The sequence below is a fragment of the Pezoporus wallicus genome, unplaced genomic scaffold (assembly GCF_028554395.1).
Source record: "Pezoporus wallicus isolate ANWC-B61680 ecotype Strahan unplaced genomic scaffold, APGP_CSIRO_Pwel_v1 contig_7835, whole genome shotgun sequence".
In the NCBI taxonomy this organism is placed as follows: Eukaryota; Metazoa; Chordata; class Aves; order Psittaciformes; family Psittacidae; genus Pezoporus; species Pezoporus wallicus.
The window spans coordinates 2,329,231-2,355,278 of NW_026636866.1; the positions used below are offsets into that span (position 1 = coordinate 2,329,231).

At 41.8% G+C, this 26,048-nt stretch overlaps 1 protein-coding gene across 3 annotated transcripts in view; it reads right to left on the reverse strand.

The window, feature by feature from the left end:
• The window catches only part of CMIP (c-Maf inducing protein), a 137,690-nt gene that overhangs the window by 45,645 nt on the left and 65,997 nt on the right, over positions 1-26,048 (reverse strand). For all 3 annotated transcript variants that reach the window (XM_057401932.1, XM_057401933.1, XM_057401935.1), the window contains 2 exons: positions 19,713-19,838; positions 8,128-8,178 (listed from right to left, as the gene is read on the reverse strand). In XM_057401932.1, coding sequence (XP_057257915.1) covers positions 8,128-8,178; positions 19,713-19,838 — 177 coding nt within the window. The remainder of the gene's footprint in view (positions 1-8,127; positions 8,179-19,712; positions 19,839-26,048) is intronic.

The following is a 26,048-nucleotide window of genomic DNA, read 5'->3' on the forward strand; positions in this document are numbered from 1 at the left end:
GGGACTCTTCATTAGGGACTGTAGTGACAGGACAAGGGGTAATGGGTTAAAACTTAAACAGGGGAAGTTTAGATTGGATATAAGGAAGAAGTTCTTTACTGTGAGGGTGGTGAGGCACTGGAATGGGTTGCCCGGGGAAGTTGTGAATGCTCCATCCCTGGCGGTGTTCAACGCTGGGTTGGACAGAGCCTTGCGTGACATGGTTTAGTGGGAGCTGTCCGTGCCTATAGCAGGGGGGGGTTGGAACCTGATGATCTTAAGGTCCTTTCCAACCGTAACTATTCTATGGTTCTATGATTATGTATACTGTGATGCACTCAATGCAGTAATTACATTGGAAGAAAGAAATGCACAGGCAAAACTGTGCAAGAAACGAAAAGAAAATTTTAAAACAACACCTATATCACTTTTGCTCCTTCAGGTTTACTTAGGTCTTCTGACACCAAGAGTCCTCAACATCCATAATGCAGAACTGGGCCCCATGACAGCAGTTTAACAAGGCACATAGCATGTGTCAACACAGAGAGTTAGGTTTTCACACCCAAAGCATCATGAGAGGAGGATAATTACACTCCTGGGAAAGATTACCAGTCTTGTCCTGTCTTCATCAGAGAGCTCCTAAACCAGATTTTTCTGCAGCTAGAGACTGATTTTGGTGCCACTCTGTATTGTGACAGCTCTGTAGATGGGAAGTTGTGATTTGGTGGAACTAGTGGTCACCATGACCTGGAAGTCCTAACACGCAAAGTACTGGTCTTAATTTTAGCCCCATAACAGTGCAGAGGAACAATTTACCAGCACAAAACCCAACCTCTTGGCCAGCAGAATGCTTCTCAGCATTCCTGAGAAGCAATCTACTCCAGCAATTGTACTTGCTCCTCTTCAGAAATCTAAGTACACAATAACAAGCTGACCTGTTTTTTTAGCTGGTTTTGACATCCCTCTGCCTTCAGACCTACTATTAGTTTGAATAGGATAGCATCCAAGTCTAGAGGGAAAAATCAAGAGCTGGTCCCAACTAAGCTAAAGCAAGATAGAAAATAACTATCTAGTTTCTACTCAAATTTCACCACTAGGCCACAAACTGGCTTTTCTGTCTGCTTAAAAAAGCCTGTTTTGGCAATGCAAAAGGCATCTACGGGTATACAAAACCATGTGTACATATGGCTGCATGAGGCCAGAGCAGCTCCAAGCACCAGCTCAGATCCAGGCTGGCATCTCAGCACGTTGCCGAGAGCCTCTTTCGGTTGGACAAAGTGCTGTGCTGACACAGATATGCAGCTCCCAGATTTAAAGTGATTCATGTTGAGCCAATGCAAAGCACGGACGATGATCAGCTGCCACTGCTGCAGACGTGCCTTATGGGAGGAACCTGCTCCAAAGTCCCCCACAGAGAGTGAGGGATTTCCTAATGCAAAGGCAGTGAAAGGTTAAAAATCCCCTAACCGCTCTACCAGTTCTTAAAACACCACCAGCGTGTCATGAAAAAAATGAAAGAAAACTTTCTGTCAGCATCTTGTCTGTTCTTCACCTGTTCATTCCCACTCTCCCAAAGCGAGATCAATGCCCTTCTGCTGCAACAGCACTGTTGCCTCTTGCAAACTGAGATCCCAGAAACACAAAACAAGGCCAAGATTTTTCAAGTAACTTCTGATAACAGATGGCCCAAGACTACTAAAGCTTGCATGGGAAAATGAGAACTAATGGACTCCATGTGCTATGAAGATGGCCTAGGATGTTCTTCATGTGAAGCCCTACACACACACACAGAAGTAGTAGGGGAGAATACTTAACTACAAAAAAAAAGCCAACATTGGGGATGTAAATGGCTGTATGACAAGATTTCCATAACGTTCCTCCTGAGTTTGGAATGAGGTTGTTTAGTCTACAGACTGGTCAGTATTTTCAGTTGCCGCATGAAGAGCAAGGGGATGTCACCGCAGAGCCCCATCCATGCAGACACAGCTGCCTCTCATGTTATCTTCCAAATACAGAAGAATGAATCTTGGCAGTAAACATCAACCTAACTATGAGAGGGGGCATCGAGAACTGAAAAATGCCAAAATATGTATTTAGTTCACTGGAAAGCTCTAACTGGTACCGGCTTCTCAGCAGCACAGATGCATTAACACTCTACTTGGACCTTCCACCCATCCCCTAGCCCCTTAAGTCCAGTATGAAACTCCATCAGGATGCTTAAAGTCCAGCAGGAGAGAGGCCCTGGCTATCTTAAAAACCTGCTCGTGGTGTCCCACAGCTGGTACTTGTGCATTCCACAGGAAGAGTAAAATCACCAGCCAAAAACCTGTGGGCTGCCTTTTATTCATTAAAGCAAGAAAGCTGCTCTTCCAAAACTCGTGTGTCATCACGACCTGCAATACTTTCAAAGCCCCAAGGCTTAGCTTTCCATCGATATGGTAATCAAAATACTATTGACTTGTATACAGACAAAAAAGGAAAAAAAAAAGGAAAAAAGAAAAGCTGTCATTCGCCTAACTGTATGATAATTATTTATTATTTCACCACAAAATAACAGAAAACGGGAACTAATGTTCTGTGAAAGTACCACAGCTTTTCAGCTAAAGAAAGCAAAGAAACTGCCAAGACAATTACAGTTGTGTGTGCTGTGTAACCACCAAAGAGAGGATCTGAAGTCCAGACACTACCACTCCAAAGAACTACTGAGCTCTTCGAGTAATATTTTCACTATGCAGTACAGCAAAAGGCTATACAATTGTCATAGAGTATCAAAGCTTCCTCTCTCAGATCATAAATTAGGTGATCAAATACAAATGACAGACATGGGCCCTTTCAAGCATAACCAATGTGCTTTTTACCTGATCTCATAGTTTTAAGCCATAATTTACCGAGATATAAGGCTATAAATTTCTTTAATGTCATCATTTAAATTCTATAAACCCCACTCCTGTATCAGCACTATTTTTAATCATTACCATGGTGACAAAACCATAAAGGTGCTTTTTTACACAAGGAAGGCTTTACCACCCTTTCAAGAACAGTTTCTGTTAACTTAGTTTTTTTTGCAATTGTAAAGCACAGAAAAATAATTCTCTCTGAACTTTCACCATTAGATACAAAAACCGATAGTCACCCACAGCTATTGTATAAAAATATTCAGTTCTAAAAGCCAAAGAATTCATAACCTGGACATAGTAAAGACCAGAGAGCATAATGACATTCGGGTCAAGTATGACTTTACATGACAGCCAATCCCCTTGCAATTAATAGGGCTGCTTGTGCACGGAAGTATCTATTTCCTGAAGACACAGATACAACAGTCCCTATGAGAACCAGGGAAGTATTAATCCAAAGTTAAGTTTCTGAATGAAGGCCAACATTACTTGTTGTAGCATTCAAATGCAAAATGTTTGCAAATCCCAAATGACAGCGTTGCTCCAGGTCCCCAATTCATGGGAACCAAAACATGGAAGTTTAAAACAAAGGTAATATGATTACTGACTGAAAGTCAGGGGCATGCATTCATGCTGGGCTGCAAGAGCATGAGCACAGGCAGCAGGATGAGGGAGGTGACTGCTGCCCTCTGCTCAGCACTTGTGTGACCACACATGAATACTGTGCGCAGTTTGGGGCTTCACACATAGCTTCACACACAGCTCTGCTGTACAGGCTCTTATCAACCCTGTACAGCTTCAAAGTATACTCTGCACTGAGTGAGGAAGAGGATGAGATGGACGGGGAGAGGACCAGGTGTGTTCAAAGGTCCCTTCCAATCTAAGCAATTCTACAATTAACACATTTGCATCGTCCATGCTAACAGATGGGTAAAACCCCTCACCAAGCTGCACTACTCATTAGGGGACAGTCGAGAGCTGGCTAACAGCACCAGTAGGAAAGACAAGGTATAGGCAATCCCTTCTTCAAGATCCAGGTCAGAGGTGTACAAAGCTCAGCCTGAGTCATGCTTCATGCTTTACATCAGGTCTGTTCTTTCCATATTGTGTCAATTCAGGACATTCCCCCAAAGGCTGTCAACTGACACATTTCATTGCTACATCATTCAGCTAACTAGAAAACACAAGCAACCCACATCGCACGATGAGGGCGGCATTCAGGGTTTACTGTCAAGCATGCTAAAAACCAACATGCCCTGTGTAACCTTTAGGTGTATTCCCTCTTCCTCAAAATGTAAATCAATACCTGTACTCTGCATCAGAACAGAAGACCTAAACACCCCTGGAGAAGACCTGATGTCTTTTTGACTGACAACAATCAACATGGTACTGTATTACAAGTGGATCTTGTAATGACTAATATTTCAAGCATGGGGTGTTAACAGGGCTCCAAGTTTTTGCAGAGAATGGTATCTCTATATGCTCAGTACTATATGAACACAGAACATTCTAAGCCCAAAGATGGCAAGATACAACACAGATAGATGTTTTCTGGGGAAATGCTAAGGGTAGGTAGGTATTTTCTTGTGCGTGTCCTAAAATGACTAGTCACAGTACCCCACAAAGCCAAGCTTAGCTGCATTCAACCCCTACAGAAGTAGTTGGTTACCAGTGTATCTAGCCTAGATCCACAAAGAGCAATGAAATGCATGTGTTACTTTATTTTGTATATTCACAGAAAGTGTTGTTATCTTTACTGATAAACTGTTACGACTTAGCAGCTTCCAAATACCAAAGACTACGTATCATGGTTTCAATCCAACCTCCTTGGTTGAAAGGAACATTCCTTACACAATGGATTAATGATTTGTTTATGGGTGAGAATCTGGAGTTGTTAACATGCTCTGTTTATTCTCTAGACAATGATAGTTTGGCTTAGCCCTAACCTGAAGGAAATCAGGATTTCTAAAAATTGGCTAAGGTGGCCAATAATCCTTGAGGAGTTGTGATACACACGGATATCCAGATTAAATGAGGAATTATGAGTAACCCTTCATGAGAGAGTTTAAATGGAAAACCCAAAGAGAAAATAACTACATAAGGAACAATCTGTCCTTATATCCATGTTTTCTTCAATGAGCCCAGCATTCAAGGAGAAAGTCACATCTAAAAAGCTGTATAAGCATCCTGTCATCCAACTAGTTAGTTGGATGACACATAAAACCACTTGGAGCTGGATCTAAAACATGGCTAATTATGTGCTTGGTTTTCTTTTATTTCTGTTTATCTGTAGCATCTCTTTTATTATTCTCAGGATTGTAGAAAGAAATTATTCTTGATTTTTGTTTCAGTGTTTGCCTCTAGAACAGAAAAATATTTCCAGGGTAGTGGGTGACAAATTTAATTCCCACAGCATGTTAGTCCTTAAAACTGCACTACATAAAAGCCCTCTCACAGACCTTAGCACCTTCATACAGGACCAAAGGATAACCAGTACATGCCTGAACCTAAATGCTTCCCCAGATACTTAACAACACTTCTATTCACCCAGCCATTTTCCAGGTAGCACAGATTATATGCAGCATCTGACTCCCAAAGGCCTGAAGCACAGGAAAAGGAGCCAGAAGGACACTGATGGAGTAAGAACCGGCTCCCACAACTGTGATCTGTGGAGAGGCAATTCCCACTGCTGGGAACTCTCACAATATTAGTTTGCTATCTGTCAAATGGGTTCCTCCAGCCTTGTTTGGGCAGGGCAGCGGGAGTGAAGGTCTCCGGCTCCACCTACATCTGTACTACTACTACAGTGGGGCTCTGGGTTCAGCTGGAGACCCTCAGTGCTTCCACCACACAAGTATGAAATTAGGCAGTGCATCTCTGTTGAATGTTTTCCCCCGAATCACTGCTCCAGCTATCTGCACCAGTTTGCATCTGTGTTTTACATGCCCACAGAAATGTTTTGACCTATTATTTGTGAGACCACTGGACAAATATACCATTCATCAGCACAACCACCCAATTACAATACAGCTGCGGTGATGTTCCTGCCAGCTGGTGCTTTGTGTAAATGACCCATTCCAGAAGAATAGGCTTCCTGGGTTTTTTTGTTGTGGGTTCTCTCACTACCTGCTTAATCATCAAACCATACAAATTACGGAGTGAGATGAACCTTGGCACCTGGCTCTTAAAGTCATAGGCTATGGTATTAGTAAAGCGATAAGCCTCACTAAGGTAGACCACATAACTGCACCCTGATCCTCTTCTTAGGTACACTGCTTATCTTGCCTCTTAGTTTTGTTGTGATCTCACTTAAACCTGGCAAATGTCAGCCAAAGTAAAGAGCAGAAAGCTACCAGGTGCTCTTCCTCTGAACTGTTAAGCAACAAAACCCATCAAAACTATCTCCATTATAGCAAAGAGGAATTCATTAGTGTAAAGTACCTGGGCAGTGACTAAACCCTGTCACTGTTCTTATGGGAAAAAGCTACTTGCTATTCTTGGTAAAGGGAAGGTCTTTCAAATCAAGATAATGTTTCACTTGTTTTTAAGAAACAAACTTAATGGGGGTGGGGAGGGAAGCAAGGAAGCAAAAATAAATTCTACTTTGCAACAAGCTGAATTACTCAGAGTTTCCCAAAATGAGCGGCTTGGTCAGGAGCATTGGAAAGTTTAAGAAATACTCCTTTAAAAACAACTCCCACAAAGCAAAGCTCCCTCTCCATGACTGAAAGGCATGTGAGCAAGCCAGGTCATTCTGTCTAGGCTTGCTTTTTCTTTTTTCCTTTCTTTCCACAGTTTAATTGATGGGGTGTGTGGCCAGGTTGCTTTTTTACCACTCCTTACCTCTTTTTACAGATCTGCAGCTCCGACCCCAATTTTCCCCTCACTGCAGGAGCAAAGCTGGCACATGCCATCAGCACATCATTGTACAATCCTTGCCAGGGCCGAGGCGGAAAAAGACATTCCAGCATCATTTCTGTCTATGCTTTCTCTGATCATCCCTGCCTGCCAAAGCAGGAGGGAAAATAACGGCCACATGGAGATACTGTCTCTGCGTGCTTTAAGCTCTTTGTTATCCTCAGGAGTTGCAAAGAAAGCAAGACTGGCTGGGCATTGTGTTAATGATACTGTCAAGAGGCCAAAATAAAGTGCCACACCACAGCCCAGCCTTCTGCTATCAGCACTCGGGTCCCACACTCATTTAGGCAATCAGGGTAACAGGCTGGAGAATATGCCAGTAGTCTGGAAAAGATCTTGACACTTGGCTTTTCCTGATAAGAACCTGGATTCGCTCAGAGCACGATCCTGCCACATGCTGATGGCTATACAAAGCACACCAATGCTGTAGTTTTGCCACACAACTGTTTTGCAACTATCAAACACACCTACAACAAAACCAGTTTGGTGGGAGGGATTTACTTCTATCTCACATGTGGCTGCTGTCAGCAGGCTGGAATCTTGATACGCTACACAGCCAACCTGGCTGACTCCACCGGAGCCCTGCCAAGGACAAGTCTTGAGCTGAAAAGCTACTGCTTGTGTTTCCCACCACAAGACAGGAGAGGACAACCGTATGCAACATCTGGCCAAAACTTGTTTCCAGCTGCATCAAAGATGTATACAGATTCCATCCAAAGGTCAGCAGCTACAGTTCTCAATGAGGAATGCACTGTTTTTGAGACACAATGTTGTCACTGTGATCCACTTCCCCTACTGAGGGCAATCAACCCATTGTTCCCACTGAAAATAAAAAAGGGCTCAAGACATCTGAAATCAAAACTGCCTTTAAACCAAAATCATCCTAAAGCATAAACACAGACTGATGCGTAACAGATTGATCCTACTTGCAGTAAGCAACTCTCAAAGACACCCTTTCTCCCTAGTTTCTCAGGAAAAGAGAAAAACAAACAAAACCCCCAACTATCTCCAGAGTCCAGAGCATGTGATCGGGCTGTGGGCATTCTGTAATGTATTATACTTCATAGTGCAAAACCAAATCCATCCTCTATACTGTTTAAATGTGAACTTACTGGCTATCTAGGTTCTGAAGCCAATCATGTTGATAAGCTGGGCTACATAACAAGTTTATTTGTACACTTCATTCATGTTATAAACAAGCTGAAACTGCATACATGTCCTGATTTAGGGTTTCTGAAAGACAAGGACTTTATCCATACTGGGCTCTTATAATGAAGGAATAGGTAATGCTAAAAGGTAGAGGCAGACAAGAAATACAGTGAAGCGCAGAACTTACCTTCCACTGCAAAGAATGGAACCACTGATCCCTCAGGTAACTGTTTGCAGCCTGTAACAAACAAAAGTTACAGAATCATTAGTTTCTACCAGCGTTTCAGATCACCCAGCCAAAACTAAGCAAATCACTCATGTGTGTGCCCTAAAACAAATGAGGCTGGACTCACCGTATTCTTCTGAACTTTATGACCCTGTTTAACTTCACCCCCAGCCTCAGAGTGAGGGAAAATCTTCACTCAAAGCTAGAACTTTACATTATAACCAGTTTACTTCCACAGAAAGCATTGAAGATCTTGCTGCACATGTAAAACACTGAACCAAGACCTTACAAAACAGTAACCACCTATAAAACAGTGTCCAACCTGAAGACTGTGAAAAATCCTCCCTGGTTTCAAGCAGGTTTTGGTCAGATCTTTAATGTCTGTAGGACATTTGCCTTTGCTATTTATCACCGGGAGCAGAGTAAGAAGATGGGTTGACATTTTACACAGGGAGCAAGGCATCCATACACTATTTTCCCTTCTAGTCCTGTTCCTCAGCTGGCCTCCAAGGCAATTCAAACAACATCTTAGCTTTCAGTGGTATTAAAACAGAGTGAAAAGTGTAGCACACACAGAGACTCGCAGCTACATGCACAGACTGCTTGCAGCAATGGCACAGATGTTGCAATAATCACTCCCAGTGATCGCCCGTTTTTGTCCGTATTGAGCACAGCTGCCAAAAACCCTCAGTGTGAAGCCAGGTTCGTGGCCAATGAAGGAATAGTTCAACACTCCCAAAGGTCAAAAGGCTCAGTATCAAAAAATATAAAAGCATCTACAGTGACGTAAATATGCATGCCTTAACAAGGTGACATAAGCTTGAAGTATTTGAGTGGGTACAGATGCCCTTTGGCTCTTCCAACTCTACCTTGCCGCTGCCAATGGGCAATTTCTATTCACAACTCAAAACACTTCACACAACCAGTGAAAATTACAGGATAGCCTGTAAATTCCCATTAAAAACCCAAAGAAAAATAAATAGTGAGGTACCTCACCAGCTAAAAGCCACATATTTCCAGTAAATTACAGCATCATTCATGAAATTGCACTGCCCAACACCTTTTCAGGTAAGTATTCGAAATCCACACTATAGAATGCATTTCATTTCCTGACACTGGCTCAGTTCATTGATAATGGCAAGAATGCTGGAAGTATAAATGATGAATGGTTACCAAAACCATGTTTAATCTCAAGCTCATATATTGACATCTTGGTGACATAAATTTGGACTGGTTCCTCTGAATTAAATGGAATAATGCTCATTTAGATATGTATTACATATTATTTATTTATGAAATAATGAGATTCTATTGCTCCTCCAGCAGATCTCTAGGCAGTAAAGCAGAGTAAATCTATGATAAATAATCTTGGCTGACCACAGAGTTTATCAAAAACAAACTTCCCATTTCATAAAGAATGCTGACTTATCAGAATATGAATTTGCTACAAATAGAAAAACAATCCATAACTTCCTTTTCTTTTTTTTCCCTCTTTGCATGGAATGAAAAATTATGAAAACTTTCAGAGTACAGATGCTCATGACATATTGGTTTGCCAAAATTCAATCATTTTCTTCCCATTATTTACACAGTATTTTCTGTATATGTGTGCATTATAACAGGTAATGGCAGGGGGATTGAAACTAGATGATCTTAAGGTCCTTTACAACCCAAACCATTCTATGATAAAACAGATCTTTCATCTACATATTACAGAATTTCATTTCCATTCAATATACTTCATACTATATTTTAATATAATAAAGGTCAAAAATAATTTGCCACAAAATGCCTGAAGAACATTTTTAACATAATCAGAATGCATGAAGTAAATACGCTTAGACAATTTCTATCGTTGTCCAGACAAAATTCTTTTAAAAACCTCCACACTTCCTCGAAAAAATCAATTTGGAATGGAATTATTTTTCTTTTTTTAAGAAAATTGTTTCATGCACGGAAACAAAAAACCCTTCACTTCAAATGCCAGCCTCAAAGCCCTTTAAAGAATAAGTAAAGCTGAAAGCTTTTGTAGGCTTGAATATGTATACAAAGAAATAGCATGAATAATAGTGCAATTTACGCATCCAGTAATTTCTTAAAAAACCCCATGTGCAGATTGAGTATATATGACCTATGCAAATTAAGATACTGCTATTTAAAATATGAAATCCAAAATATTCTAGGGAGATGAAGTATTTGTCTCAAACAGGCAAAATATCCATCTGATTTAGTCCCTGGTCTGACCACTACATGATTTGAACCAAAAATGCACTGAAGTCTAAAGTAAGAGCAAAAGCTAAAGCCCTAAATGGGAACTGCTGAGAACTGTTAATTATTCTGCTACTTCTCCGAGACCCCACTTAGACCATTGTGCGCAGTTCTGGTGCCCTCAGCATAAGGAGGACACAGAGCTGTTGGAGCAAGTCCAGAGAAGGCCAAGAGGATGAGCAGGGGCTGCAGCACCTCCTGTATGAAGACAGGCTGAGAAAGTTGGGGCTGTTCAGCCTGGAGAAGAGAAGGCTGCATGGAAACCTCATAGCAGCCTTCCAGTGTCTGAAAGGGGCTACAAGGATGCTGGGAAGGGACTCTTCATTAGGGACTGTAGTGACAGAATATGGGGTGATGGGTTTAAACTGAAATGGGAAGTTCAGGTTAGATATAAGGAAGAAGGTCCTTTCCAACCCAAACCATTCTGTGATTCTATGATACTGGATGTCAGTAGCTACAGATTGTAAGACCACTACAAATAATTAGCAAACACTATGTTTAGACAAATAGTGCAACCAACTGGAGCCTTACAGAGACTGATGACAAGAAACTTTAATGAGGACAACAGCATCAGGCAGAGGTAGAACCACAAGCGGTCTGGACAAGAAAAGAAACAAAAGAATGCTGTAAAAGGCAAAACCAAAACCAGCAGAGGAAAGACTTGTTTAGCTTGACAGCAGCAGTATATGAAAAGCATTCAAAAAGTAAAATTAGCAAAGTGATCGGGATTGAGGAGTGGGACCAAGCATTGTCTACATACAGTGTTAGCTACCGTAAATGAAAAGTGACCAAGCAAACTTGTATCTGGATCTAGGTTAGGAGTTTGAGCCACTCTCAAACTAGAACCCCTCAGAATGTGGGTTGTCATTCAAGATCACTTCCAATGAAAACAAAGACAAGACAACAGAGTAAACACAGAAGCCGAGAACCAAACCTTTAAGGAATCCCCACACTTCTATTAATGGTTAGAACTCAACAGTCCGAGGCCCTTGGCATCATTTCACCAGCGTTCTTTCCACAGGGTTCACTAGAGATAGACTGAATGCATTTAACCCAACCACTATTATCTGCATGGAGCTGTCTGACATCATCATTCCCTGCTCCTCCCAGGCAGCAGAGACTAATCCTTCCAGTGCACGCTTCCGCCTGACTGATTCCATCATGCTGCAAAACCACAGCAATGTGCAGGAAACGCTGCATCTTTTGCAGAGGACAAGGAGCTCATTCTTGCACAGCATCTCTTGTTCCTCCCTCCTCTTGTTCAGGCTTACATAGAGAAAGGGACCACAGGGAGTATTTCTTTCTTACCCAGAGAACCATGAGCTTCAAAGCATGCTAGTATGACAGAAGAGCCACCAGGCTCTTGTCAGTGCTCATTCAGACATCTGCCCAGCTGATGGCCACCTCTGCACACAGTGACTTACTCAAGCATACACGTTATTGTGCATAGAACATTTTGGAGCAATGAGCACCAAAGTGTAAAACAGTGGAGGAAACTACAATTCATTTATAGGGGCTGCACACACATTTACAATCTTATCCGATGTGCACTCCTGGAACCCAGCACTTCTGCACTGAACTCATCACTTCCTAGGAACTGACACTTACATTTTTGTACTCCAGCTGAGGGCACAGCCTGCTATATTTATTCAGCTCTAGGGTACAATAAAAAGGAGAAAATGAGACACAAGACTTTAAAACAGGCTTTCCTTAGGGATCCTGACCACACAGGGAAAGTTGTTCTTATTCTCAGCCTTGCCCACGCAGTGTGTCCAGTTCTACGCCACTGATCTTACTGCTACCTTTTCAACTTACAAAAAGATTCAACCTAGAAATGTTTTACCTGTTGTTACCACAAGCAGTCAACGAGATAGGAATGAATCACCATGGAGATTTTATAGCATATCTATATAAAATAATAACGTGGACCTTCTGTTTGTTCAGGCCACGATTCTACTAAGTATTTTGTTCTCAAATGCAATGGGTTTAGAAGGGTAGAGGGAGGCACCTGGTACAAACTGATAGGAGCTTCTTGCACAGTCAAGCCCTCTGGTTGCTTTTGCACAATGACAACACCGCAGAAAGTACTGTAGAGAGTACAGGAAAATGTGGCAGTAAAACTCTTAGAAGTGCAAGAAGATTCAGACTACTTGTAGCTTACTTATTATTATTCTAATGATGAAGAATATTTATTTAAGAATGCCTACTGTAGGTAATACCCTTTTTTTCTTGGAATTGTGTTCTGAAGGATTTTATAGGCTAATTTTGGGGGTGTAAATGTTCAGTCAGAAAGGAAAAGCCACCTGGGATCAGCTCCAGTACCAAGTTTACTCATAGGATTAATTTAATCAGCTTCAAAAAGACTGCTCAGGGGAGCAAAACTGTGGAAAAGATTAAATGTCAGCATACACGGAGCTTTGGTCAACATGAGTAAATTTACATCTCTGCTCAAAAGGGGGAAGTATTTTTCTCTGCACCCAAACTACTTCATTTCTTAGTCAACAAGTACAAATACACTTCTTCACTAATAAGCAGCAAACTTTTTAAAAGCAGATTTTCTTCTTGTTCACATAAGTAGGAAACTGAACACTTTGTTTCACGCCAGCATTACAGCCCCTGCAGTGATTTCCACCCAGGCAAGGGGGAGGCAAAATAGGAACCTGTGTGCTGCTGAGAAACAGAACACTTGAAACTCTGCAAGAAACCAACCACTCCAGAAATGATGGTGAAGACCTTTAGCTAACATGCTCACAGCTCCACTGGTTATAATACTTCTACAGCAACAAGCATCAGCAGAAAATTTGTCATTTCTACCACACATGCCATGCTATCAAGTTCCTTTAACAGTAAGTTAGCGCTACACCATCCCTTTTTACTGGCATGTGTGTTACTCAGAAAGATACAAGAACAGGCTTGTCCACGTAGCAAAAAGTTCCCAGATTTTCCCTTACAACAGCGTCCTTCACACATACCCTTTAAGGGATTTTGCCATCTGAAAAGATGTAGCAATAAATGGGATTTGATGATCCAGATTTTGTTTTGTTTTTAACTCATCCTGTTTTCATTCTATGTTTCCCTCGTTTGCTTTCTGGTTAGCAGGATAGGGTTTTGTTATGCTTTCCTCCAGCTGATACTCATTACTGGGACCCAAAAAATATTGCAGGCTTCTCTGTACCAATTTATTATCAGCTACAGGAACAGCAGAGCAGCTCAGGGCTGCAGGAAGTCAAACCCTGATGGCACTGCTGCTTCATGCAGACTACAAAACCTTTGTATTGCTGATGCAAACCCCAGCTGCACCCCCACAACACAGGCAGGCCTGTGAAATCTGCCACTCTCCTGGCTTAAGGTACAGAGAGAGCTGCTGGTAATTGCTAAAAATGCTATTTTCCTCGTGAAAATAATATCCATCTCTGCTGGATTCTGGTCCTGGCATGATCCCTCCACACCAGCAACATCGGCTGGACTTGCGCTTAAAACAAAAGCCAGGTTTCTCCAAGGAGAATGAAATAAAACGTCACTAAAAAAGCCAGTGGAAACACTTACTGTGGGGACTCCCTGGCAAAAACAGTGTGCTGGAGCACCGAGCCGAACGTGTGACTGCTGTGCTTGTCAAGGCTTCCTGCTCTGTTTGTTTTTCCTTCTGACTACACTTGACTGCCAACAAATGAATAAAGCAACGCCAGCCATACGGATGGAAGTGGTGGCTTCGAGGCATTTAGGACCCATCCAAAAGAAAGGACACCATGGGAAAGCAGGCAGTACTGTCATGCCTGAGACACCAAAATCCCTTTCCTGGGACCCTCTCTACATGTGGTGCTAAGCAGGTCATGAAATGACACCCTGGAAGTTTTCCCCAATGTCTTTCAAAAGGTCATTTCGATTATTTCACTATCAGTAGCAGCATCCTCTCCACAATCATCCACCCAATACCATCATCAACACTGTGCTTTAAAAATGGAAGACAGAAGAGCAGAAGTTCAGCCCCGCTATTACTAAAGAGCTCACACACTTCTTCAAAGGCTAAATTTAGCTCCTGTTTCCTGGCCTTAGAGTTTGTGGCCTACAAGCCAGCTTCAGCAACACCTTTCTTCACACCTGCTATAACAATTGTGGGGAAGAGACTAACACCCTGTGAGAGCTGAGAGACTGCCTCTTATCAGAAGGACCAGGGAACATCTCATTTGGCAGGAGGAAAGAAAACACAAGTCCCTAGCACGCCTAGAAAACTGTCCATGACTCCCCAAAAACTGACTGTGACTCCCACAAGGGACAATGGGCATCCCCAAACACCAGGCAGTGAAACATGGCTGTGCTCAGATAGTTGAGCTGTAGCAACTAATACCGAGTGGGAAGCACAGGCACAAAAATGCCTTTTCGATGCAATCCCAGCCCAGATTAAGCTACTGCTGCATGAGAACCAAATCCTCCTCTGAAACCCAGGTAGACACATCCTGTTGATCATGATCCGATTTCCTAGGAGGAGCTGCATCACCTCCGGTGCTGCTTGTCAGGTTTCATGTGTTAAAATAGGTTGGCATGGGTCAGTATTGCTATGGGAGGACATCAGGATGATGTAAGGAAAGGTAATGGCACCCTTCCTTCTCTGACTCATTACTGTGCAGTAATAAGCCAGAAATAGAGCTTGGTGACAGCAGACAGGGGGAATGAGAACTTGAACATAGACTCTTGTGTTTGTCACAGAATCATGGAATCATAGAATCACTTAGGTTGGAAAAGACCTTTAGTATCAGCAGGTCCAATTGTTAACATAACACCTCCAAGTCCATTAAACCATGTCCCTAAGCACCACATCTACAGGGCTTCTAAGTACCTCCAGGGATGGTGACTCAACCACTTCTCTGGGCAGCCTATTCCAATGCTTGACAACGCTTTCCATGAAGAAATTATTCCTAGTATCCAACCTAAACCTCCCCTGGCGTAACCTGGGGCCATCTGCTTTTAACCTATCACTTCTTACTTGGACTGACCCCACCTTACTCCATCCTCCTTTCAGCAGCTATAGGGAGCGATAAGGTCCCCCCGAACCTTCTCCATACTAACCCTTCCCCAGTCCCTCAGCCACTCCCCATCACACTTGTGCTCCAGCTCCGCTGCCCTTCTCTGTCCCCACTCCAGCACCTCAATGTCTCTCTTGTAGTGAGGGGCCCAGAACTGAACACAGGATTCGAGGTGCAGCCTCACCAGTGCCCATTGCAGGGGCACAACCACTGCCCTGGCCCTGCTGACACACTGGTGTCTGGACGCAGACCAGGATGCTGTTGGCTTGCCTGCCTGGGCACAAGCTGCTCATGTCCAGCTCCATCAATCAGCAACCCTAGGTCCTTTCCCACAGAGCAGTTTTACAGCCACTCTTCCCTAAGCCTGGAGCGTTTCAAGGGGTTGTTGTGACCCAACTTCATCCCCTCATCCAGATCACTGTTCAAGTTTTTAAACAGAACTGAGCCCTGCGCAACACCACTTGTGACAGGCCACCACCTGGATTTAACTCCATTCACCACCATGCTTTGGCCTCAGCCACCAGCCGGGTTTTACCCAGTGAACAGCAGATGCACAAGCCATGTGAAGGCAGTTTCTCTAGCAGAATGCTGTGGGAAATGGTATCAAAGGCTCTATTAAAGTATATGCTGACAACATCCAAAGCCTTTCCCTCATCCACGAAGTGGGCCACCTTGTCATAGAATGAGATCAGGTTAGTCAAGCAGGACCTGCCTTTTATAAACCTATGTGAACTGGGCATGGTCACCTTGCTGTCCTGCACATGCCCCATGATTGCACTGAAGATGATTTGCTCCAAAACCTTCCCAAGGTCTGGCTGACTGGCCTGTAAGTTCCCTAGATGTCAAACCACACCAACAGTATCCCCTGCTATTAAAGAATTTATGATGCAGCATGTGCAAAACATATGTCATAATATGAAACTGATATTAATCAGAAATATTAAATAAATTGGGGGAAGTCCAAACAGTTCATTTAAATGTTTTTCTATATCTGAACTTCATTTAGATCAAGACCTTGGGAACAAACAAACAAACTAACAAAACAAACAGATTTTACCAAAAGCACACTTCAGAAACAGTATGTGTTTTGGACCAGTTCGACTTGTTCCACTATCATACACTTCCTCATACCAGAGTTGGACATTACATCAGAGAATGCCGCTGCTCCAGTCAGCAGGGCAGAATGACTTTGTAAAAGATCGGAAGTCCCCATTTCCCATAAACATGTTGAAGTCTTTTGGAACACTGGAAATAACTGAAGTATGTAAGCACTGATTTCTTGGCATCTCTGTTCCCCAGCTCCTCAGCTCATCTTTTGGATGCTTAGACTCTATTACATGTACTGGAGAGCATCAGCTACTTGGTAAATCAAGTTTTTTGGATCTTGATCTCTTAAGTATACTAAACACAACTTTTAGTACTGGTTTGGATTTCTGAATACGCATTACAACTGTATAAGGGGAAACTATTTTTATATTCCCTTAATCTGACCACATTTGATGAATCGAGACACTACCGAAGACCAAGTCATACCAAAAACAATTTCAACGTTTGTATTTTCAATTATGCTGAAATTCCCTTAGAGTTCTAATGTAACCTGATCCAGTCTGCTTCGCCAGTCAGCAATAAACATAACAGAAGCCCAGCTCACTCCACTTCTTTCGCCAGTCCTATGAGGTTACATAAAGACACAGATCTTTTCCAAGAAAATACCAAAGCTTCCATGCTAAAATGTTGCTTTCTCACAAATGCAACTACTTGTGTGTTCCGTTTGTTGGCTTTTATTTAAAGAAACAAATGTCAGGCTGCTCCGGATTAAAGTCCACACACCCTACCAATTTCCTTTAAACTCAGCAGGGAGCTCTGGGTTCCAACTTTTATCTTGTTTCCTATTAAGCAAGGCCATAAAGGCAGCTACCACAGACTAGAGAATACTTAGAAAGGATGTTTGTAAAGACAGGTCTAACTATTCCAGCTGTTGAAACAGATACAGATATAAATGCTAGCCACTAAGGAAATCTATGGAAAAACTAGTCAACATTATCACACGAAAAATATTAAAATCACCCATCAACTTGACAAATGAGTTTGTTATTAATTAAATTAATGGATAGGGGAAAGAAGATTTCATCAATGAGGACTCTAATCTAGCTGTTGGGAAACCATGGCTCATCTTCATGTGCTCCCCAATGTCACACACAGTAAAGGCTTTTCACACCACAGAATCAGGACATAGGTGGACTTGCAGCAGCCTGTCTGAAATTCAGACTCCCTATACCCCACCCCACCCCCCCCCGAGCCATGCTTAAAATTGGTAAGTCATTTTGAGCCACAGAAACTCAATAAGCACCAAGCAGAGGTGTTTATGTATGGCTCCACGTGCAATGAGGCACATGCCTGTGCTTCAAGGACATGTGGAAAGACACATAAATGCCACCTATAGATCAGGAGAGTTCTCATGTCATCCCAAACATACTTTACTAAACCATTTTTGGATTAGAATGGGGGAATGGCTGCAGCATCCTTTTACAGGGCTGGAAAGCCACAGGATTACACCAGTGAAGAAAAAAGAAGCAGAGCTCTGGAAATACACTTCACAAAGGAAGTGTCCGCAAATGTTTCCATGCACACCTCTAAGCATTTCAGAGTGAAATTTGCTATGCTGAAAATCATCAAAACCTCATGACATTCCAAACCCCAGGCACAGGATCCATGTGAAGTGCTGAAGTGTTGTGTTGACTGGGCTGCTGCTAAACAGCTCCGTGTACAGACAGACCCATCAGCCTGTCTGAAATGAAAGCGAAGGAGAGCTGGACCTAATATTAGCATGACTTAGTGCTAGTCATATTGGCTTCCCAACTCAGAGTCAAGTTTGCTGTTCTATGTCTCTACAGAAGTCTACAGTATGGAAAACATACACCAGCTTGGCACCTACCCCTGGGTTACTGAATTGACACCACTTGGGTTATTTTTCTCACGATCTGCAGGTTATGAAGAAAGTCACTTCAGAAGAGCTTTAACTAAATCCTCTCTAAATACAGATGGTGTCACATACTTTGTGGCCCTTCAGGGGCTCCAGCAAACAATTCACCAATAAGAAATGATTAAACACTGAACTGTGCCCCATGGATCAGTGCAGTGTGTACCATGATTCTCTTGGACAAAGGATACAGCAGGCATGGTTGTCACAATCATTAGGGTATCATTCACTATGCTCCTGCCTTTTCACCTACTGGACTACATTTTGTGCAGAAGTTTTATATATATATATATAGTCAATGTTTGAGTGTACACATCCCAATACACAAGCTCTATTACGATCAAACCTTTGAAGTGATTCTTACTTTTTCAAGAAAAAAAAATATCCCATTTGATTTTTCATGAGTTATCCACAGCTTAGACTGATCTTTCCATTTTCTGCAGAAATCGCTCACCCATCTCTTGACAGTCCTACCTGCAATAGTCATGGCTGTATATTTAAGTGAAAAAGTAAATTCCCAAAGGGTAACATGCAAAATTGTCTTTGAAACAATGTGAAGAACTAGGGTAAGAGTTAAGTTGGAGTCAACTCAGCCTACGTTATGGCTGTTCAAAGTCCTCTGGGGGCACTGCAGCTGGGTTTTCAATCGCTTTTCTTTTCCTACTTGAAAGCAGCTCCAAAATTCAGTGCTGTGGAGTGCTTTTCTGTCTCTAAAACTTGCAGTGACCTAAGGAGTCTTACAAAGCCTCACAAGTCGACAAGGAAATCTGGAGTAACATAAACACAACGTGTTCTGTTTGAAAACCACACTTAGAGAACCAGCATAAGTAGACATCCATACAAATGTACTGTATCTTCCAGTGAAGATCAGGTATCTGTTTTAAAAAGATACCTGTCAGAATCAGTGCAAATTATGGGTTTCCTATATGAATTGAAAGATGACATTTTTAACTTGTTTCGTGCAGTAATAGGACTATATGTAAAAATACGATCGTTCCAGGCCCGCATCAGTGTGCCTTTCCACAGAGTATTTATGCACAAAATCAGCAAGAAGATTCAATCGCTGTGGCCCAAAATTTCCATTCTAACTGTCAAACAACATGAAGAGTTTCAGACTTATCACCCTGAGCAAATTTTCTGGTGGTTAGATAATTTGACAGCATCAAGTTCTCTGCCTTTTCTGAGTCCATTTAATTAGATTTCATGCAAAGCAAACAGAAGTTAAAGGAGATTCATAGTAAGAGAGAAAGAAAATTGCACTTCAATGTTTACTGTACCTGCAGTAAGACAGTACCCCCCGGGATCGTGAGCTGTAAACAGTACTTAGGGGCATTCTCCCAGGAGAGCAGCTGAACGTCTTCAATAGCACTGTAGGAAATGGAGTTTTCCATGTACCCAGTTGGCTACAAGAAAACATAAGAGAGGGGAAAAAAATGCTTAATTAGTCATCAGAAGTTTCACAATTTCAAGGTAAGAACAGCACTGTCAAAGTTATTCTTGGTGTTGAAAATGTCTCCAAGATACCTAATTGGAAAGCAAAATTCCTGTACAGGCCATTCAGCGGACAGATTCATCCAGACACCTTCATTCAACTCATTCAAGTGTTAAGATTACTCACACAAAACCAAAACCAGGTTAGACCAAGGTGCCTGAAATACAAAAATGTCAAACTGCATTTATTCTGGACCCAAAATCAATGGAACCTAATTTCAAGTTGAAGGAAGAATGAAGGGGTCTCGCCATGCATGTGCTATCAGTGCACGAAGAAGCACCTCAATCACACATACAGAATAGCAGTGTACTATATTAAAGTAGTTTTATTCCAATTGTTCTTCTCTCTTCCTGCACGGTTGATCAAGCACATCATCAAGACCTAGACTGCTAAATTTAAAAGTGGTTCTTGGGGCTCTAAAGATTCAACCTTCAGCTTTTGGACTCAAGCAAATGCAGAGCAACCAACCTACTCAGCCTGTATGTAAGTACTGGTTTCCTTCACAGACTACTGATGCCCAGTTTAAAGTGAAAGTCACAATTAAAAGATAAATAAGTAACTTTGCAATCACATGTACAACATAAATTGGTGGTAGCAAGGAAACAAACCTGAAACTCTTTATTAGTACCCCCTAAATTCTTAGTCATTACAGAAGTACAACTATCTCTGAGATAACCTGAAATATAAATGTACACAAACATATGTAAACTTATGTCCTAAACGTAAGTACATAGAGATATAGCTGTATATCTATTGAGTATGCGTACACACACCATACTTTACGCAAGTCTTCATGTTGCTTAAGTAATGTATTTACCAGAGGTCCTCAAAGATGTCATTTATGTCGCTTTGCTACAGCATAAGCAAACTCATCAGTATTGCTATGGCAGAGACACTCTTTTTTTACAAAAAATGATTAATCCCACAATGTGGAAACCCTTTGCATTGGACATGACTTGAAAAAGAACAAAGCTCATCACGTTTATGAATTATTTTCTCACTATTACTAGTTTACATATAAGTTAAACTTCTCAAACTTACTCCCACTGTGCCCAATACATTAGTATTTTTAACCGACAGCCTTGAAATAAAGAAGGCAAGGGAGAAACCACATCTATTTCAGGGTCAAACGGGGCCAACTCTTTAAAATCACAACACAGGATTCCTGGGGGCGAGTGTGAAACAAGCAAGTTGCATTTAGAACGTCTCTGCTTCTAATTGGTACGGTTTTCTTCCATAAGTTAAGTAGGTGGTGCATCTGGGAATCGTACTTTGAAGTTATACACTTCATACATGTTCACAAGGCCATAACGTCATCTGCCAAAATGCAGTGGAGGGCCTGTCATCCACCTTTGCTGCTACACAAAGTCAGTTGTTTTTTTTCAGTAAGAAAACCCCAGCAAGGCAGGGAACTGAACTTTAATACCTTTCTCAGTAATGTTTGTAGTGGCGGTGTTCGTTCTACACTAGCCCTCACCGAAAACAACATTCACTGTCTCTTTAACGAAAACCTTGTTATGCAGGAAGTATGATAAACTTCTGCTTATTCATTTACCCACAATATTGTTCTACACTAGTGACTGGAATCCCAGTGGCTTAACGCTGATACTCTACGTCATGCACTGCCTACTGGAGAGTAATTATCTCGTTTTCACAGGAAGCCAAGGGCCCAAGATCCTTTGGTAATCAGCATTATAACACTCAGGGAAAATATGAAAACAGCCAGCATAAAATCTAGTATGCTCAGGAGGAAAAGTTATCAAAAACATGCTCTGAAAAACTGGAGAAGGGAGAAATCCAGAACCAGCCGACGCAAATATGGAATGAAATGAATCAAAGCAATTTAAATTTCTCTCTTAAGGTGCTGACTGCCCTTAATACCTTCCATTAACTTCAAAGAGGATCTGAAGAATTCTCACAGAATCTGTTCCCAAGAGAAGCCTCTTCTATACCTTAAACCATCCATTTAAACAGCAGTAAGGACAACTGATCCAGTTCAATCACAGCCATACACAAGTTATTTCATCCCAGGCATAAACCTCTTGCTCAGAGGACAGTCCTTTTCATTAAGGGGAATGGAGAAACAGAGTTCTGCAGTTAGCAAAGGGTGGGAAGACTACATGGAATTACACAGGTGGTCCATCTCTCCAAATAAAAGCATTATGCCAATGGGGTAGTTGATACGGCATTCATATGATTCCACTTCCATACCTTTCATCTAGCCATAACATGCGCAAAGCTTTAATAAAGTTGTTTGACATCTTATTCCAAAAATTAATAGCTCAACTCTACTTCAATCGCTATAAGCACCGTCATATGCACTATTTCTGTTTTCATTAGAAATACCATGTTCTAGGAAGTGTTTTCAATTCTGAAAACAGCAGCTATAGGCAGCTTCACCTCGGTATTGCAATCAAGAGTCTAAAGCAAAGTGATTTATCACTGCGTGGAGCTCCTTGAAGGCTCCTCCTCTAGATGGTGTCAAACACTGACAATCACACACACCAGAGTTGTACAGAGCTGAAACAGCTGCCCTCAGACCTGAGACCTCCCTGTCCCCACAGAGCCATGGTGGTCCTCACAGAGAGACCACAGCACCAAGGAGGTGAAGGTCAGCCCCACACAACAGTGTCCTTTCCCTAACTGCTGCACACATATGGAGGCAGGACAGAGCGGTGTTCCCCAGCTGTGTTTTCTCAAGACCAAGCACAGTTCAGCCATTTATCAGGAAATGGCCTGAGGTAAAACCACAGCCTGAGTCACTGGCTCCTCTTAAAACACAGGCTATTTTGACATTCAGGTATGCAAACGTAGCTCACGGTGAATCATTGTGGTCGATAAATAAGCAGTGCAAGTGCTGGACCTTCTCATATTCCTGTTGGTCCTGCTTGCACACACATCCCCCCAGAGCTTCATCCTCACCCCCAGGTTGCTCCATGGGAAATTGAAATTAAAACAAAACACAAGACCAGAAATGTGGATTCAGAGACTTGAGAACACCAAAAATGAGACAGATCCTCAGTGGGTCACCACAAAGCATCCGGCATCAATACTAGTCTTAAGCAGCATTCCCAACTCCATGCAGCCACTTCTCTCTGCCCACACAAGTATTTGCCTGGTACATCAGGGAACCCCCATTCAGCTTTTGACAGATTACTTGAGCTCCTCGGGCCCCAGTTCCAATGGGAACCAGAAACTAGTATGCTAACATAAATTAGGGGGCAGCAGTGGGAAGGGAGCGAGCAGTGAGGACCTGAATATTTCAGTCTAATTAATGATATGAGACAGTCAAAAGCCACTGCATCTTTCAGCGGTAATACATCAAGTTCTCCTGAAAATGCCTTTATTCGAAAAAGATAATAATTTTTATTTTTATAGCTGTCAGTTTTGAATAGATATTTATCTTTCTTGGCAAAGTCTGAAATTTATCAAATGAAACAAGATAATGCACTGTTCTCATTCACTCTACAAAATTAATCCTGACTTTGGAAACTTTGGCTGGAGTATCTACATATGTCAGCTTACAGATTTACAGTTGCAGTTTTAACTTCTGGCTGTTTGCTGTTGAACATGTTCTGCAAGAGACTCATAAATGAAAATGAAATTTATTACAACAAACAAAAACCCTAAGTCAAGGAAACATTTTTCTCCTCACATTAGCCTTTAGCCTCCTAACGAAACATGCAACTTCTCCGTTGGGAAATCAGGTATGTTTTAACCTCAGTGAGAACTTTGTCTTTCTTCAGTTCCATAAAGATTTATTAATCATACAGATTTGAAACAACTTTGTACCAGAATAGTCACAAACCAAAACCTACTATAAATCAAATCTTAGGGGAATCCAGTGCTCCCAAAACTTCAAGAACATGTGGGCTCACACGAAAGGATAGTTTTCCCTTAGTGTTTCTGGGAAAAAGTCAGCAGCAGCAGACTACTCAATAATGCAAAAATCTGCCTACTTGCTTTCATGGGAAATTCTAAAAGGGAAAGAATAAACATGATGTCTATTGTTAATACAGGGCTTGTATGCACTTACTCATATAATAATGCACTAAATCCTCAGCTGTGTATTTTCCAAAGAAAGTATCTAGGAAAGATGGATTCTACAAGCATAGATGGTTATTTGCATTAAAACATATTTAGTCTGACAACTCCCACCAACACAGCAACAATGAAGAATGATTTTCCCAATTAAATACTCCAGATGGTGGGGGAAAATGGGGCTATTCCAGACCCTTGTTCTTCTACTGACAGGTGCTTATTTCTTCCTCGGCTGCTCTTAAGAATGAGCCACGCTGCTGTAGCCCAGGATGATGAGCATATTGTATTACATAGAAGTTTTCCATACCTAAATAAGATTCAGTCCTGATGAAGAGCATGTACGAAGAGCTGATTGGTCTCAAAACTTTGACAGGGGTGGAGACTATTCAGTCAGCACAATGAAGGGCAATGGACTCTGAAACTGCTGAAAACAATGGGCAATTTCAAATAAATCTCTGTTAAGAGACATCCATGGCTCCAGACGAAGCCCCTGCAAACACAGCTAGTTCAGATAAGGGCAATTAACATCTTTGTTCATTAACTCCATAACCTACCAGGCAACATTTATCAAGTTAAACAATTAGTAATACTACGCCATAACATGCAGCGCAGCACAATTTGTCTCACTCTTGATATGGAAGAATTTACTGCCATGCACACTTGTCAGAATGACTTGAAAGAGTGTAAAGTCAACGTTAATCTCCCAGAGATTGATGTGATAAGAAAAAAGGCTGAAAGACTAATGGCTGGGAGACACCCAACTCTGCCCCAAAGCTGCACAAAGGAATTTCTGAGCTTCCTTGGAACAACACTGCATCTAATCCATCACACTTCCTAGACCCCCAGCCTGCCCATCATCACCATTCCCTTCCCACTCCACACAATACGTAGGAGATTTCATGTGCTGAAGCACAGCAAACCTCATTTGCTCTATTCATTGTGAGTATGACTACATTAGGTGAAACAGATGCTTAATCCAGGGAAACTGTGGAGAACGGATCTCTCCATGGGGCGAACCTGAATTATTTCTGCTTGGAGCTGCTGTGCTCCCAAGTGCTTCCAAGTTTGGTAGCGCCGCTTGGTGGGGTTCTGGTTGGTTTCGGAGCTTTTTGATGCACAGAAACAAATTCGGACACAGAAGCCCAAATCTCCAGGCTCTGCCCATCCATGTTAGTTGCAGCCTGCAATGTACTAGTGCATAATTAATGACAGGAAAAAGAGGGAGTGGTTTTCCTACGACATTTGTTTGTGTGCAGTGACTGTGTCTACAAACATCCATGCCTGTATGTGTCTGTACACATGTACACACACACCTGTCTTTATGGCTACACACAGATAAAAGATAGTAGAAATATATCCCATATTCTTCTACACAAAAATACATCAGCAACTGTCATATGCTCAGCGCAAAGTAGCTTGTGACACAACTTAATTGAGAAAAGCCAGATCCCCACCTGTGCTGATCATGCAAGAGGCTTCGGTGGAACTTCACTGATTTATACCAGCTGGGAATCCAGTTCAGAAATTCAAGAGAAATTCAACCAAATCTAGCTTTGTCGCAAAAATACTCATAAAACTCATTCCTCTAAATATTTAAGCGAAGTAAGACCAGAGGCTGTTGCATTAACTAACTTTACCAAACTGATAAAAACGTAAGAGCTACTAGTAAGAAACAGACTACCCCAAATTGTGCAGGGCAAAAAAAAAAACCCTTCTAATCTGCAGTGGTCCTGAATTACCAATACTGTGGAGCTACAGAAAATGGACAGGCCAAAACTGTTCCTCAAATAGCTGATAAAAAAAAAAACTCTGGTCTCAACATTAAGACATACGAGCTATAAAATCTGTGAAATCGGCACAGCAGACACCAGCAGAGGGAAGGACTTCAAATTGATTCAGATCTAAAATAAGTTTAAAGCACAGAAGTTCATCATTAAGAAGAAGGAAGGGAAAATAATGTCATATTATGGGATATGTACCATGACATAAGGAAAATGTCATTATTTAGCTGAAATGCATACAGTTTTCATTGGGGTTTTGTTTTGTTTCATTTTAATTAGGAAATCCTTCTCTTCTATTG